The sequence below is a fragment of the Notolepis coatsorum genome (genome assembly GCF_963971535.1).
Source record: "Notolepis coatsorum genome assembly, chromosome: 9".
NCBI classification, from domain to species: Eukaryota; Metazoa; Chordata; class Actinopteri; order Aulopiformes; family Paralepididae; genus Notolepis; species Notolepis coatsorum.
The window spans coordinates 117,050,546-117,067,065 of record NC_140173.1 but is presented as its reverse complement, the minus strand read 5'-3'; the positions used below and the strand labels follow the sequence as shown (position 1 = coordinate 117,067,065).

The window sequence follows — 16,520 nt, the reverse complement described above, 5'->3', positions numbered from 1 at the left end:
GTGTGCTAAACAACCCTAAGTGGGAGTGTTGAAGTTAGAGGTTCTATGTAGGATTGCAAGTAACTGTCTAACTGCATATATAACTGTTTCCACTAGAGGGCGCTCTAGGCGGAGCCACTCATGATACCACCAGGTGGCGAGTATATAAAGAGATGTCTCCTCCCCCTCTACCTCTTTCCCACCTGCCTCTCAGAGAGAGGAGAACTCTAGAACTGCTGCTGTTTACCATGTGAATAATAATAAACCACGCCAAAGGCTAAAGATAGAAACCATGCCTCTTGACCACATTATTGTCGCCCCATAGCCAGATTCTGTCAACAGAGCCAGATCGGATTTCTAAAATACAAATATTATTCCCTCTGTATGTATGTCTGTCTGCTGTCTATCTCTCTCTCTCTCTCTCTCTCTAGAACCACTGATGAAGAGACGACAGACTCCACCCCCCAGCATTAGACAACCAGAGGATCAGGAAGTGATGTCACTGCGGAGGCCCCTCCCCCAACGCAGCGTGGCACCGCCCCGAGGCCTGGTGCAGACAGACAGCCCCAACTTCCTCTGTACCTATCTACCTGCACACTGGAGATGTAACAAGACCCTGCCAAGACCCTTCACAGTCCGTACCTGTCTGTCAGTCTGTCTGCCTGTAGTCTGCCCGCCCCACTCCATTGACGATGCATCTCTCTCTCTCTCTCTCTCTCTCTCTCTCTCTCTCTCTCTCTCTCTCTCTCTCTCTCTCTCTCTCTCTCTCTCTCTCTCTCTCTCTCTCCCCCTCGCCCTGCCTTCCTCCCCAGGTGGTTGCTCTGGGCAGTGATGTTGCTGATGGGGTGGTTGTCATGGTGATGGCTGGTAATGATGACAACAGCAGCGCTGAGCTACGCAACGCCACGTCAATCATGAAGCAAGGCCATGCCCATTTTAACGATCTGCGTTTCATAGGACGCAGTGGGAGAGGTACACATGCACACACAGTAATCAAACACACATCTACAGTCACTCTGGGAGCGACTGAACTGGCCTGTTCCTCAGTAGAACAAAATTGTCCAAAGACAGTTGGACAGCTTGTAACAACCTCTTCTCTGGGTGACAGTTGGACAGCTTGTAACAACCTCTTCTCAGGGTGACAGTTGGACAGCTTGTAACAACCTTTTCTCTGGGTGACAGTTGGACAGCTTGTAACAACCTCTTCTCTGGGTGACAGTTGGACAGCTTGTAACAACCTCTTCTCAGGGTGACAGTTGGACAGCTTGTAACAACCTCTTCTCTGGGTGACAGTTGGACAGCTTGTAACAACCTCTTCTCAGGGTGACAGTTGGACAGCTTGTAACAACCTCTTCTCAGGGTGACAGTTGGACAGCTTGTAACAACCTCATCTCAGGGTGACAGTTGGACAGCTTGTAACAACCTCTTCTCAGGGTGACAGTTGGACAGCTTGTAACAACCTCATCTCAGGGTGACAGTTGGACAGCTTGTAACAACCTCTTCTCAGGGTGACAGTTGGACAGCTTGTAACAACCTCATCTCAGGGTGACAGTTGGACAGCTTGTAACAACCTCTTCTCTGGGTGACAGTTGGACAGCTTGTAACAACCTCTTCTCAGGGTGACAGTTGGACAGCTTGTAACAACCTCTTCTCTGCGTGACAGTTGGACGGTTTGTAACAACCTCTTCTCTGAAAGACAGTTGGACAGCTTGTAACAACTTGCAGTGTTGGAGCCGAAATAATTGATTGGATTGATTATGATTTATGTTATGGTTGATGGTTATATCTTCAGTTATATGGTTATATGGTTATATATTCAGTCTCTCTACTCAAACCTACTCGATATGGATCTACTAAGCTGGTCACTTTCTGCTGTTGATCGCATATATTCTTCGAGGAAGCAGAATGAGGCTGATCCTCTCTGCCCGCTCGGAACATTCCAATCTGGTTACACCATAGACTCTTGGGGGGCTTGGCTGTCTGGGGCGCGTGTATACTTTCGACAACAAATGTTTGTTTCCGCGTTCGAGTTTTGCGCTCTGATTGGCCAGGTCATGTGCGCCAATCGTGGGACAGCAAGTTCTGTGCCTATTTCCGGGTCTAACAGCCTGCAAACTACCTGGCGTTCTATCGCCATGCTCTAAGACAAACTCTAACCTTAACCAACTTCGAAAGAGTGCCTAAGCTTAACCGTCGAAAGAAGGGCAGTCGTTCTATCGCCATGCTCTAAGACAAACTCTAACCTTAACCAACTTCGAAAGAGCGCCTAAGCTTAACCAGTGTAGAAACTTGCGGTCCCACGTTTGGCGCACATGTCACATGACCAGAAACGCGCCAATCAGAGACGCGGAAACAAACATTTGTTGTCGAAAGTATTCAGGCGTCTGGCGTTGGATTTGCCTAAAGAAGATTTCCGTCCTTGGCTTTAACACTGGCCAAGATTGAGGTCTGCCACCTTGAACTGCTTAAGAGACTCGCTGCGTACCAGGCAGATGAACACCGGAGATCTGCAGTCAATCTGGATGTTGAGTGTGCTCTCCCAACCCCCCCCCCCCCCCCCCCCCCCCTACGACCCTGCGGGGGGCCTAAATACTTTCGACAACAAATGTTTGTTTCTGCGTCTCTGATTGGCCACTCCGTTTCTGGTCATGTGACATGTGCGCCAATCGTGGGACCGCTAGTTTCTACACTGGTTAAGCTTAGGCGCTCTTTCGAAGTTGGTTAAGGTTAGAGTTTGTCTTAGAGCATGGCGATAGAACGCCTGCCCTGATTCTCAAGTTCTTTCGACAGTTAAGCTTAGGCACTCTTTCGAAGTTGGTTAAGGTTAGAGTTTGTCTTAGAGCATGGCGATAGAACACCAGGTAGTTTGCAGGCTGTTAGACCCGGAAATAGGCGCAGAACTTGCTGTCCCACGATTGGCGCACATGTCACATGAGCAACACAATCATCAAATTTGCTGACGACACAGTGGTGGTGGGCCTGATCTCTGCCAACGACGAGAGGGCCTACCTGGAAGAGGTCAAGGTCCTGGCGGGATGGTGCCAGGAAAACAGCCTCTCCCTGAACGTCAGCAAAACAAAGGAGATGATTGTGGACTTCAGGAGGTCGGGGGTCAAGGACTACAGCCCCCTCAGCATCGACGGGGCACCGGTTGAGAGAGTCAACAGCTTTAAGTACCTCGGAGCCTACATATCCGAGGACTTGACATGGACCACACACATTGACAGTGTTGTGAAGAAGGCACGACAACGCCTCTACTTCCTCAGGCGCCTAAGGAAGTTCCAAGTCAGTCAGAAGATCCTTAAGAACTTCTACTCATGTACAATAGAGAGCATCCTGACTGGCAACATCACCTCCTGGTTTGGGAATAGCACTGCACAAGACCGAAGCAGACTACAAAGAGTGACACGTTCAGCCGAACGCACAATTGGAGGGGGGCTCCCCACCCTCCAGAACATTTACAACAAGCGGTGCAGGGGCAAGGCTAAGAGAATCATTAAAGACTCCAGTCACCCGAACAACTGCCTCTTTGAACTGCTGCGGTCAGGCAAGCGATACCGGAGTCTCAAGGCGAGCACAGAAAGACTCAGAAGAAGCTTCTATCCCCAGGCCATCAGGCTGCTCAACGAACAATGAACACCACACAACAACAACCATCAAACGCACATAGCACACACATCCACACGCACACACTCACTTTAAACAAACACACTGTAGCACCCACTCCCCACACTTTATAGCACACACTCACTTTAAACAAACACACTGTAGCACCCACTCCCCACACTTTATATTTATTGATGAAGGATTGCACTACAACTCGTACACCTTACTGTAAATTGTACCTAAATTGTACCTCATCCCATTTCTGCTTTGCACTATATAGTATTGTACATTAGTACACTGCATAGTATTGTATATTATATGGTAACTCAGTTACGTCTATTCTGCATCGAACATTGTACATATGTCTATACTGAACACTGTGACCTCATTTTCTACTTCTAATTTACATGCTATACTATGTTATTTGATACTATCTTGTCTAGCACAGTCTCTGGAGCGTAACAGTAAGAAGCATTTTGTATGAAAGTATTCTGTACTTCTGTATGACAACTATTAAAGAAACTTGAAACTTGAAACCTGGCCAATCAGAGCGCAAAACTCGAACGCGGAAACAAACATTTGTTGTCGAAAGTATACACGCCTCCGGGGGTGTTCCGCGCCGTGGAAATGGCAGCGGTGATACACATACGTTGTCTCAAGACTTAGTCCTGCATCATGTATCATCAAATGCGCATGTTGGTGAAATTTATGTGTGCCATTATTACTATCAACTAATAATTGTGGAATATTACTGTAACTGAGGGGTACAATTCCCTGACTGTATTGTTAGATATGATACTTACTACCACTACCTCTTGTACTTTAGACTCTGGCCACCCAGTACTAGGCATAAATAATTATGGTAAACACTCCCACGTAGATGAAACGATCCAACACAAATGTACCAAGTCGAAAGTCTGCGTTTAATAATAATTAATACATAGCAAAAGGTATGTAGAGCAATCACTTAATTACATTTATGATTTGAAATAGGATGCACTTTTATGGCAAATGAGTATTCGTTGGTATATCAATAGAGAACGTCCAATCTCTGGTGGCGCAGGCGGTAAATATACAACCTGGAATATTTAAGGAATAATAGCAATGATACTTTAATGATTATAGAACTGGATACACTAGGGGGGAATTCCGGTCGCTTGTAAGACAACAGGAGAAGGGGGGGGGGGGGGGGTAGAGTCTGGCTGTATCCGTCTGGCCGAGGGTATCCTGGGAGAACCCACGGTTGTGCGGCTCGGTGCCTCAGCGATCCTCGATCCACAGATGAAAGCAGTTGGACTCTCTGTGGGCCGGCTTCCTCCGGTCCACGATGGAGAGACGTGAAGCGACCTCGTCGTGTAGAGCGTCTCCTCACCTGTCGTCCTCTCCGGGGGGGGGGTTTCCAACACACGGCAGTGTTGGTCTTTATCCATAGAATAATCACTGTATACAAAGCATAATCCGTGCCTGGGAAGGCGGGCTGTCGTCGGTAGAATAATCCGGTATGCAGGTCCACTCGCTCGTCGGCTCTGGGGCTCCTCGGGTGCAGCCTCACATGGGGTCGGCCACCCTGGATAAGCAGCCAGTTCTACCCGAAACGATGGGGGTACTGACTACGATAGTATTCTCACCGCACGAAGCACTACATATGAATAGACTATTATTAGCTTAATAGACTACGTCCAACTCGACGATATAGTGCCAAATATGACTATTCAAATATTAATATACACGATGTCTCAATACCGATGGTAGGCCGAACTTGGCCTTACTCCCACACGTGGCGTCGCGGGGAGGCTTTACGTCTGTCACTCTATTGGAGGGTAAGAAACTGGACTAAAAAGAAAGTCCTACTTTAGTAGCGCAGTATATATACGCACTATGAACAAATAGTACCATTAGTGGTGCGGTAGCCAGATTCCTATGCGGAACTAGGACTTGTTCGTACATGTTGAGCGGTACGTTTGAACTGGGTCTGGGGGGTATGGCAGCCTGGCACCAAGGTCTCGACCAATAGTAGAATGGAGACTATTATGGGATGTTCAGTAGGCTAGAATGGATATTCAATGCATATTGTACAAGGAATATACAAGGGATATCAGGGAATATTAGAGAATATACAAATACAATTAAATATATATATATAAATAAATATATATATTCGGTTTAATCTGGCCCTTCACAACAGCCACCCCCTGATTGGTCCCAGACCTAATCAGTTAAGCAGAGACAGATTAATCGCGTTGTCTATTTACACATAAGGGTTTGCTGTAGGGGTCAGTCAACTTCACAAAGTCATAGGGTTATAGGGTCATGGTCATCATCGATTGTGTCTGGGAGTCGGGGCAGTTCTATGAGCCTCGCCACGGGACGGGTGTAAGTGCGACCCTGGACAAGCACTTCAGCTGCTCGGACCTTGCCGTCGGCACCGGTGATCACTTTGCTTACGCGGCCGGCCGGCCACATAGCTCTGGGCAGTGATTGATCAATAATCATGACGACTGTTCCTTCTGTCAAATTGTCTCTCTCCTTTACCCACTTCTGGCGGGTCTGTAGAGACGGTAGGTAGTGCAGTAGGAATGTCCTTTGTTGTGCACTCTCTATGGTAGTGCAATCATCTATGTTGGGGTCTGCGGAGATAACAGTGCTCAATCCACAGAACATAGGTTTCTTATTCTCAGCCTCCTCTTGACTTGCTTCCCTCGGGATAGGCGTGGGCCACTCTCCTTCCGGGAGCTTTAGGAATGCTGGGCCGTCACTGTAGACATTGCGACGGGTGAGGTCATCTAGGGGCATTCCCCGGGTGGTGACGTCAGCTGGGTTCTGTTTTGTATCAACGTAGCGCCACTCTGTTTCTCCGGTTAACTCTTCGGTTAAGTCTTGAATCTCGGTGACTCTGACTCCCACGAAGACTTTGTACTTGCATGAGTCCGATTTGATCCAGGCGAGTACTGTCGTGGAATCTGACCACAGGATTGTTCTAGACACCGGTATGGTGAGCTCACGTTGGATGAGCGTGGCTAGGTGCGCTCCGGCTAGGGCTGCGCAGAGCTCTAGACGTGGGATAGATTGTTGCTTGCGTGGGGCTATTCTCGAGCGGGCGAGGACAAATGCTGTGTAGATCTCTCCCCCCTCTTCTTGGGCCCGCAAGTAGGCTACTGATCCGTATGCGACCTCTGAGGCGTCACTGAAGACGTGTAAGTCCATTTTACATGTCTCTGGCCTCACCGTGGGTGGGAAGTAGCTTCGGCGCATATTAACGCCTGGGAGTGAGTGGAGCTCCATCTCCCACTCTCTCCAGGTGGATGCAAGGTGTGCGGGAATGGGGTCGTCCCAGCCCTGGTCCTTGTCCCACAATGCTCGTACAATCATTTTTGCCCTGGTGGTGTACGGTAGAATACATCCTAGCGGGTCATATTGTCGGGCGAGTGTTGTGTACACACTCCGTCTGGTGGTCGGCGCCGCCGCCGGCCTTCCCTGCTCCGTAGTCAGGGGCTTGTGTCTGTAGTGAAGCGAATCTGTTTTGAATCGCCACACCAATCCCAGGGTCATCTCCTGGGCTTCTCCCGGGATTGTAGCCATCCAGGTCTCGCTGCTGGCTGCCTTGTCCTCGGAGGAGAGGCTGCGCAGTACTTGCGGATCGCTGCTGGCCCACTGCCTGAGATCAAAGCCGCCTTTGATCAATGAGGCGCGGAGTTTAATCAGGAGAGCCTCGGCTTCTTCCTGGGTTGAAAGGCTTTGTAGACAGTTGTCTACGTAGAAGCTGTTCTTTACGCTGTGTCGGACCTCTTCGTCCGCTGCTGGGTCCTCTGCTACATGTTTCTGTAGTGCAAATGTAGCACAGCAGGGGCTGCACGTCGTTCCGAAGGGGAGGACTTCCCATTGGTAGATGGCGGGGTGCTCATCTCCTGGCTTCTCTCTCCATAGGAACCGTAACAGGGGCTTGTCCTCCTCTACTAATCTCACCTGCAGGAACATTCCTTTAATGTCCCCGCTGATGGCCACCTTTTCCTGGCGGAAGCGGAGTAGAACGCCGAGTAGGGAGGGGCCGAGTGTGGGACCGGGCAGTAACTCTTTATTCAGATTTTGGGATCCGATCTGGTAGCTGCAGTTAAATACTATGCGGTCTTTACCGTTGTGATGGACCTTGTGGTGAGGCACGTACCACGATTCAGTGGTCTGGTCAGCCTCTTTAATGTCCATCTTTGTGACGTGTCCCGCTGTGATGAGCTTCTCAATCTCAGCGCGGTATACACTCTCTTGGGCGGGGTTCTTGGCTAAGCGCCGCTCCGTGTTCAGCAGGTACCGTTCTGTGGCGTCTGTCTTGGCGTGGAAAGTAGGCATTCCTTCTCGCCGCAGGAGTGGCGTGGCGTATCTCAACACGCCGTTGACCGGGACTCTTTTGGTCCCTGTCTCGAGGAGGTGAATGGCGTAAATGTCATCTTTAGAGCGAATGTCTTTCTTTCCGTTCTTAAAGGGCATTTGTTCCAAGGTCCATAGCCGCTCTACGTGTTGCAGGAGTGCGGTTTCTCCCTCTGTGACTCGGGAGTGGAGACATCTAGTGGCTGTACTTCGGTTGAGAGATTTGGCGAGCGGGCCTTGGAGAGTCCATCCCAAACGGGTCTCGACTGCTGCAGGACAGCCTCGGGGTCCGGTATGAACCCGGTCTATCGGGACAATGAGGTCTGCATGGTCGGAGCCTATCAACAGGGTCGGCATAGCATTGTCTATGAGCGGGATCGGTAACTTGCGCAGATGTGCATATTTCTCCATCAGCTTGGCGACGGGGTATGTGTACCGCGACAGTCCTATTTCTTGGCTGGTGAAAGCGTCTGTAATCTGGTACCGTCGCTCAGGCTGGCCGCTTGCTGCGATAGAGAATGAGACATTCTCGCCCTTTATCGTCTTTAAATCTCGTCTTATTGTCCGAATTGTCATTTGGGTTTCGCTTCCCCGCAGCCCTAGCTGGGCCGCAGCGGAGGCGAGCAGAAGGGTCTTCTCTGACCCATCATCGAGGACGGCGTAAGTGTCCAGGACTTTATTCTGGTAGCTTAGTGTCACACGCACTACTTTTAGGAGTACTCGGGCTCCACTGCTGCTGGCGGGATCGATGTACATGACGCTCGCTTTGCTGCTGGATGGTGCGGGTGAAGGGCGCCTTCTGTTACTGTCGTGAAGTATGTCCAGATGGGCTCCATCGCACTTGGTGCACCTTTTCTTTAAGCGGCATTCGGCTGCCATGTGTGAGCGCGCACAGCGAAAACAGCGCTTGTTGGACTTTATCCATTGACTTGCTTCCTCCGCGTTCAGCTTGGGGAAGGAGTCACATTGCGCTAGCCAGTGTTCTTTCTCACAGTAGGGGCACACTATCTTCCACTTCTCCGTTCTGGAGGGGGTACTGTGGCTCCTGCTGCTCGGTACTGACTCCGATTGGTGCATCACAGTCACCGATCTTCTTCCATCATTTAGTCGTCTGGTTCCTTCTCTGGAGCCAGGGGTGCTCCGTCCGAATGTATCTAGCCGTAGGCTGCTGACTTCTCTCGCCAGGAAGTCTGCTAGATCGAGGAGGTTCGGTTCGGGGCCATTCGGGTCTCGGTGGTCTCTCTGCCGCCTAAAACGCTCCTGTCGAGCGGGCGGCAGCTTCTCCAAGATCCTTTCCACATTTGAGTTGGCGTAAAGTTCATGCCTCCCCTTCTCTCTCTGCGCTCCCAACATCCCTACCAGGGACTGCACTCTGATGGACAGGTCGTCCAGTGCTCGATTGTCTATTGCTGGGGGTAAGCGGTCGATGTGTCGGATCTCCTGGATCACGTAATCCCATATGCGCCCATACCTCTGGTCCAATGCTACCAGCGCTGCTGTGTATGGGGTGGTGGAAGTCGCGTAGGCGAGCGCTATATTATGTGCGCGGGGTACCTTTAAGTGCTTCAGTAGGATGGCATATTTATGGCGTTCATCCAATACATCCACCAACATGGTCTCCAGACACATGCGGAGTTCTGTATACTGGGCCCGGTTCTCTTGGGTGAAGTCGGGTACCATAGGCGTGCCAATGTATGACGCTGACTGTGGATACATCGGCGAGCGTTGGGGGAGAGGCCTCCTAGGCGAGTCTCCTCCCGCTCCTTGGTATGGGCTGGTACCGGCAGTGTACCATGGCCCGCTTGTCCAGGTGCTGTTCCTCGGTGCGGGTCGTGCGTCGTGCTCACCCGTGTATAGAGTCGGGGGTCTGTAGCGCAGCTCCGCGGGAGTATAGCCTGGGCTGTACCGGACCTCCTGGTCCAGTAGAGTACTGTGCTGTCGTCGGGCGTGGTTCTCCTCCTCTTCCTCTTCGTCTTCAGTTAGGTCATCCAGTGCTTGTAGTCTCTGGTTTAGCCTCTCCACAGGATATGCTGCTCCTTCCCGGTTGCTAGGTCTCGCTTGGACCGGTGGGGGGAGGTGGTCTGTGGGGGGTATAGACCTCGTCTGTTGGTCAAGTTCAGGGTTGTTTACTCGGCTAGGGGATGCCGCCCTGGAGGTGTGTCTAGACGAGTTCCTGGAGCCTCTGGCGGAGGGAGAGGGTGTTGTCCGTCTGATCAGCTGTTCTATTAGTTGCGCTTGCTGTCTGTCGCGCTCTGCGTCCCGTAGAGCACCAGCAGCTGCTCGCTGGCTGTCTGCTCGGTCTCGGGCCACATTCTCTTCCATCTGAATGCGTCTTATTTCTAGACGTATATGCTCTTCTTCGCTCCGCTGCTGGATCTGCAGTCGGTCGCGTTCAGCAGCGGCGTTCAGGCTGATGAGGAAGGCCTGCTGTAGGGTCCTCTCTGCCTCGCTGGGAGAAGGCGGTTGTATAGGGGAGCCTTCCCTCGGGGTACTCCTTGCGGAGCCTTGGAGCTCTATCTCCACGGTGCTCTCCCTGTCTTCTTCCGTGCCGAGTTCTCTCTCGGTAGCGTTGTATTCCTCCCGGGACTCGTCGGGGACTACTTCTTCAGTACTGGCGGGGTGTGAAGTCATGTCTGGTTCCCACTGGTCCCCACCGTGAGCTTGGTCAGTTACATTAGAACCCGTAGGGGCCTCTATGGTCGGGGTAGTCTGGGCGTTGGGGTTAGACATACGTTTACTTTCTAGTTTTACCGCGTTTACTGTTAGTAGAAGACTAGGTTGTTGACTGACAGCGTAAGCCTCTAAGTACTGAGGGAGCCGTCGTTCGCGCTGCGGGCGTTGGTTAGGAGGATCGTTTCGTGGAGTGTTCATCATAGGCCATTTCAATATTAATAACACTATATTAATATTACACTAATTACCATCCGGCTCGAAGGACCAATTGTAACTGAGGGGTACAATTCCCTGACTGTATTGTTAGATATGATACTTACTACCACTACCTCTTGTACTTTAGACTCTGGCCACCCAGTACTAGGCATAAATAATTATGGTAAACACTCCCACGTAGATGAAACGATCCAACACAAATGTACCAAGTCGAAAGTCTGCGTTTAATAATAATTAATACATAGCAAAAGGTATGTAGAGCAATCACTTAATTACATTTATGATTTGAAATAGGATGCACTTTTATGGCAAATGAGTATTCGTTGGTATATCAATAGAGAACGTCCAATCTCTGGTGGCGCAGGCGGTAAATATACAACCTGGAATATTTAAGGAATAATAGCAATGATACTTTAATGATTATAGAACTGGATACACTAGGGGGGAATTCCGGTCGCTTGTAAGACAACTGGAGAAGGGGGGGGGGGGTAGAGTCTGGCTGTATCCGTCTGGCCGAGGGTATCCTGGGAGAACCCACGGTTGTGCGGCTCGGTGCCTCAGCGATCCTCGATCCACAGATGAAAGCAGTTGGACTCTCTGTGGGCCGGCTTCCTCCGGTCCACGATGGAGAGACGTGAAGCGACCTCGTCGTGTAGAGCGTCTCCTCACCTGTCGTCCTCTCCGGGGGGGGGTTTTCCAACACACGGCAGTGTTGGTCTTTATCCATAGAATAATCACTGTATACAAAGCATAATCCGTGCCTGGGAAGGCGGGCTGTCGTCGGTAGAATAATCCGGTATGCAGGTCCACTCGCTCGTCGGCTCTGGGGCTCCTCGGGTGCAGCCTCACATGGGGTCGGCCACCCTGGATAAGCAGCCAGTTCTACCCGAAACGATGGGGGTACTGACTACGATAGTATTCTCACCGCACGAAGCACTACATATGAATAGACTATTATTAGCTTAATAGACTACGTCCAACTCGACGATATAGTGCCAAATATGACTATTCAAATATTAATATACACGATGTCTCAATACCGATGGTAGGCCGAACTTGGCCTTACTCCCACACGTGGCGTCGCGGGGAGGCTTTACGTCTGTCACTCTATTGGAGGGTAAGAAACTGGACTAAAAAGAAAGTCCTACTTTAGTAGCGCAGTATATATACGCACTATGAACAAATAGTACCATTAGTGGTGCGGTAGCCAGATTCCTACGCGGAACTAGGACTTGTTCGTACATGTTGAGCGGTACGTTTGAACTGGGTCTGGGGGGTATGGCAGCCTGGCACCAAGGTCTCGACCAATAGTAGAATGGAGACTATTATGGGATGTTCAGTAGGCTAGAATGGATATTCAATGCATATTGTACAAGGAATATACAAGGGATATCAGGGAATATTAGAGAATATACAAATACAATTAAATATATATATATAAATAAATATATATATTCGGTTTAATCTGGCCCTTCACAACAATTACTATAATGAGCTGTATGTGTATGAACCAAGCATCTCACTGTAATGTACCTGTACTTTATCCGTGACAATAAACTACTATACTACTACTACTACTACTACTACTACTACTACTACTACTACTACTACTACTACTACTACTACTACTATGGAGAAAAATGAGTTGAATGTATGGAATATTGAAAGAAATGATTTATTGTTTTATATTAGTTATGCAAAGCAGACAATATTATGCTATGGATAAATATGAGTTATGATTGCTGAGGGTTGATCTAGGTCTGGCTCCCTCTTTGGGCCAGCTCTGCTATTACAGAGCCAGGTAGGATCCTTCAATTAGGGGGATTGCTTTCACCTGGGAAAAAAGCCTGAAATGAATAGGAAATACCTGGTTGGGAGACTAGGGAGCGGACACAGTTTTTCTACCGCAAATATAGATTCAAATCATTGTTTACTTTAATTGTTTTATAAGGCAAAGTGGGCCAATTCTTTTTATTTTTTTTAAGGTTTTATTTTTTGGCGTTTTATCGCTTATCCCAAAGAAATACAGAGTCAATAAACATCTCCTGCTCCGTTTATACCAGGCCATTATACAAAGCATCCTCACCTTCTCCATAACTGTTTGGTACAGCAATCTGGACACTCACTCAAAAAACAAACTACAAAGAATCATCAATAAATCCTCAAAAATAATTTGCACCCCCCTCCCTTCTCTCGAATCACTCCACCGCCAAATCACAATCAGGAGAGCCAGAAAAATCATCTCTGACCCCACTCACCCAGCACACCACATCTTCCAGCTGCTGCCCTCCGGGAGGCGCTACAGATCCCTGACCACCAAAACATCCCGGTTCAAAAACAGCTTCTTCCCCACTGATTGATTGATTGAAAAGTTTATTAACAGATTGCAGAATGGGTACAGTACAGTACAGCTCAATACATACAATTGTTAAGGGGATGCAGACCAGAGAAAGACTTTCGTCTTGTTTACATCAGGGTCCCCCATTTTCAATTCATCATAAACTGCCATACGGACACTGAACTCCCTGTACTACCCCCCCCCCCCTCCCTGTAGTACCCCCCCGCAACCTGCTGACATGGACAACTCTGAACTGTAATCTATGTAATTGTGTTTTCTTTTATGTACGGTGTAAGTGATGTTATATGTTCTATGTTTTATGTTGGAACTGCTATGCTATGCACTGAAACCAAATTCCACCAGCCTGGCTGGGTGGTCATTAAAGAAATTGATTGATTGATTATTTCTACTAGGCAGTCCAGTAGGGAGAGACAGAGGAGGAATGGGAGACAGAGTGGGGGGAAGACATTCGGCAAATAACGACGGGTTCAGGAGTCGAACCCGGGTCGGCCGTGTCGCGGCTGAGCGCGCTATGTGGTTCGCCACTGGGGCGCCCGGCCAATTCTTTCTTTAAATGATTTGTTAATAAATTCCTTTGTTAAATGGAAACATTGGACTTTTGGTTCTTGGATTTAGCGTCGTCAACCCCACTCAAACAGTGGCTGTTTTGTTAAAGCCACTACATGCAGCAGGTGTTGTCATCATGACATGACAATCTAACATGTGATGGAATGCGTTCTGTTGTCTCTCTCTGCTTTTCAACCCCTATTTCAGACAAATCTTGTTTGTTTGTGTGTGTGTGTGTGTGTGTGTGTGTGTGTACAAGGAAAGAGTTTCAGCCTGACCATCAGCGTGTTGACCACGCCCCCTCAGATCGCCACCCTTCAGAGAGCCATCAAGGTCACTGTGGATGGACCCAGACTGCCCAGATGTAAGCTCACACACACACGTGCACAGGACTTTAGAGGGGCAGGTGCTCAAAGGCTGAAAGGGGCATTACACTTGTGTGTATATATTAACCGAGCGCGCGCGCAAGCACGATTTTTAAGGGCCCTTTTCGGGCGGGGGGCCCCCTTTTTATGCTTTTTGGGGGGTTTTGGTGATCAAATATTGAATATTGAACTATAATAATCAGTGCAGGAGCTCACTTATCCTTGAAAGACACTTTTATCACTGACTTAAAAGGCCCATACATCTCCATAAATGTTCAGGGGGGAGGGAATAAGTGCTTACCCTACAGACCCCAAGAAGTGCTGTATATTCTGTATTGTTTAATATAAATGCATTTTTTATTCCAATCCCGATTTGTATTTGAGATTCCCAAATCCCATCGGACTTGACTTCTTCGTGTCCCTCAATGAGTGTAATACCAGCATTCAACTGTATGCGCCACAGCGGTTTCTATCATCATCATCATCACCACCCACGCTATGCATAAAATATATAGGTCCGCGGAGAGGCACGCTGAGGAGGCTGTGCAAACTGCAATGGAATATGGGGCATCTCTCTCTCTCTTTACCTAATATTTTGATTCTATCCTGACATTTTTCAGTTGGAAGGGCAGTCTATATGCGTAACGGTAAAAAATCTTTTTTTATATATATATATATTTTTTTTATGGCACTTTTTTGATGAGGCTCAAAAAGGCAGGTGCTCAAGCACCCCTTGGCCTCTATGTGTGCACGTGCCTGCACACACACACACACACACACACACACACACACACACACACACACACACACACACACACACACACACACACACACACACACACACACACACAGACACACACACACACACACACAGACACACACACACACACACACACACACACACACACACACACTAAACAGTGGATGGACTTTAGATATACACTAGCTAAACGCTGTGTCTGTCTGTCTGTGTCTGCCTGCCTGTTTGTCTGTCTCCAGGTCAGAGGCAGAAGGAGGTGAAGTCAGGAGGCTTCAGGACCTCCAGCAGTAATACTGCCTGTTCAGGTAAAATCAGCAATATCTATCAATATGTAATCGATATCTATCAATATGTCATCAATATCTATACTAATAACTTATCTACATCTAGTAATATCTATCAAAAACGAATCTACATCTAATCAATATCTACCAATATCCATCAATAACTAATCAATATCTAATTTACCTCTAATTCATATCTAATCAATACCTATAATATTGAATCTACATTTAATCAATATATGATCTGTACCTGAAATCTCTCTCTCTCTCTTCCTCCCCAGACTCTAGACCCCTCCCCTCCTCGTTATGGACCAATGAACCATCGTTTCGGGGTCAGATGACCTCTCTGGGGTCGTCCTTTCCTCCAGCTCACAGAATGCATCACTTCTCCTCCCTGACATATCCCACCCCTCCCCCTCCCCCTCCCTACACCCCGTTCGTGACCCTCCCTCCCAGCCACAGTGGACCATTCCAGCCAACCAGTTTCTACTGTGGACACAACAATCCATCCCAAGACATCACCAATCAGATGGAAGCGGCATGTCTTTCTGTCAGAGGGGATGAGCCTGTGTGGAGGCCTTACTGAGATATTAGCTTAAGTTTTCATAAACCTCTCATGCGTGTCGTAATTCTTTTAATAAATGTGTTTGCCTTTCTATCTTTTTCTTTCTTTTTTTAATACATAAATTGTATTACTATAGATATGCATCATTTATTTACATTTCATCAAAGACATAGCAGACATAGCAGAATAGATATAAGAAACATTATCTATAATATTAATCCTATACAAACATAGAGGGGGAAAAAAAGATAAAGATGGGTGTATATTCAAGTAAAGATATTAAATAATGATATTAGATATTCATTACAGACAAATTACATCGATTTATAAATGAAATATATATAAAAGTATACATAGCAGGTTTTAAGAAATGTAGCTTTAAATGTTTAATTGACAAATCTAGATGTTTATACGATATGTATAAAACAGACACAAAGAGATAATATAATGTAATACGTTTATAAAAATAGAAAAACATTGAATGGTAGAAGTTTCCGAGTCAGAGCTGTACAATGTTGTGCTGTTCTTCTGAGGGGGGGGGGCGGAGCAAGATACCACACATTGCCGCTGATGGTGGAAGATAATAGGGTGTGTCCTCAAGTCTCCATGGCCACAGACTCCTAGACAAACAGGTGGGGAGTTAAAGGGACATTCTACTGAGCTTCATAGTTTGATGAAATTAAATCTGGATTAAATCAACTAAACAGTTTATGTACATGTGAGATGCTCCAAATTATATACAGATTTAGAACATCAATAGTGCAAATAAGGGGACAGTGAGTTGAAGTTCTGCTGTCTATTATTAAAG

The 16,520-nt window shown here is 47.9% G+C and overlaps 1 protein-coding gene and 1 pseudogene across 2 annotated transcripts in view; one reads left to right on the top strand and one right to left on the bottom strand.

The window, feature by feature from the left end:
• Positions 1-475: 475 nt before the first annotated feature.
• On the top strand, positions 476-15,733 carry LOC311234727 (protein lozenge-like; the record flags this gene model as incomplete). The annotated part of the gene is made up of 5 exons (XM_084321970.1): positions 476-613; positions 792-951; positions 13,998-14,102; positions 15,103-15,168; positions 15,429-15,733. The coding sequence occupies 5 exons, from the start codon at positions 476-478 to the stop codon at positions 15,731-15,733; spliced, it is 774 nt and encodes a 257-aa protein (XP_084178096.1).
• A 473-nt stretch (positions 15,734-16,206) lies between these two features.
• The window catches only part of LOC311234726 (follistatin-related protein 1-like), a 14,973-nt pseudogene continuing 14,659 nt past the window's right edge, over positions 16,207-16,520 (bottom strand). Inside the window, exon 10 of the transcript in view lies at positions 16,207-16,332. The product of the transcript in view is annotated as a follistatin-related protein 1-like (transcript). The remainder of the gene's footprint in view (positions 16,333-16,520) is intronic.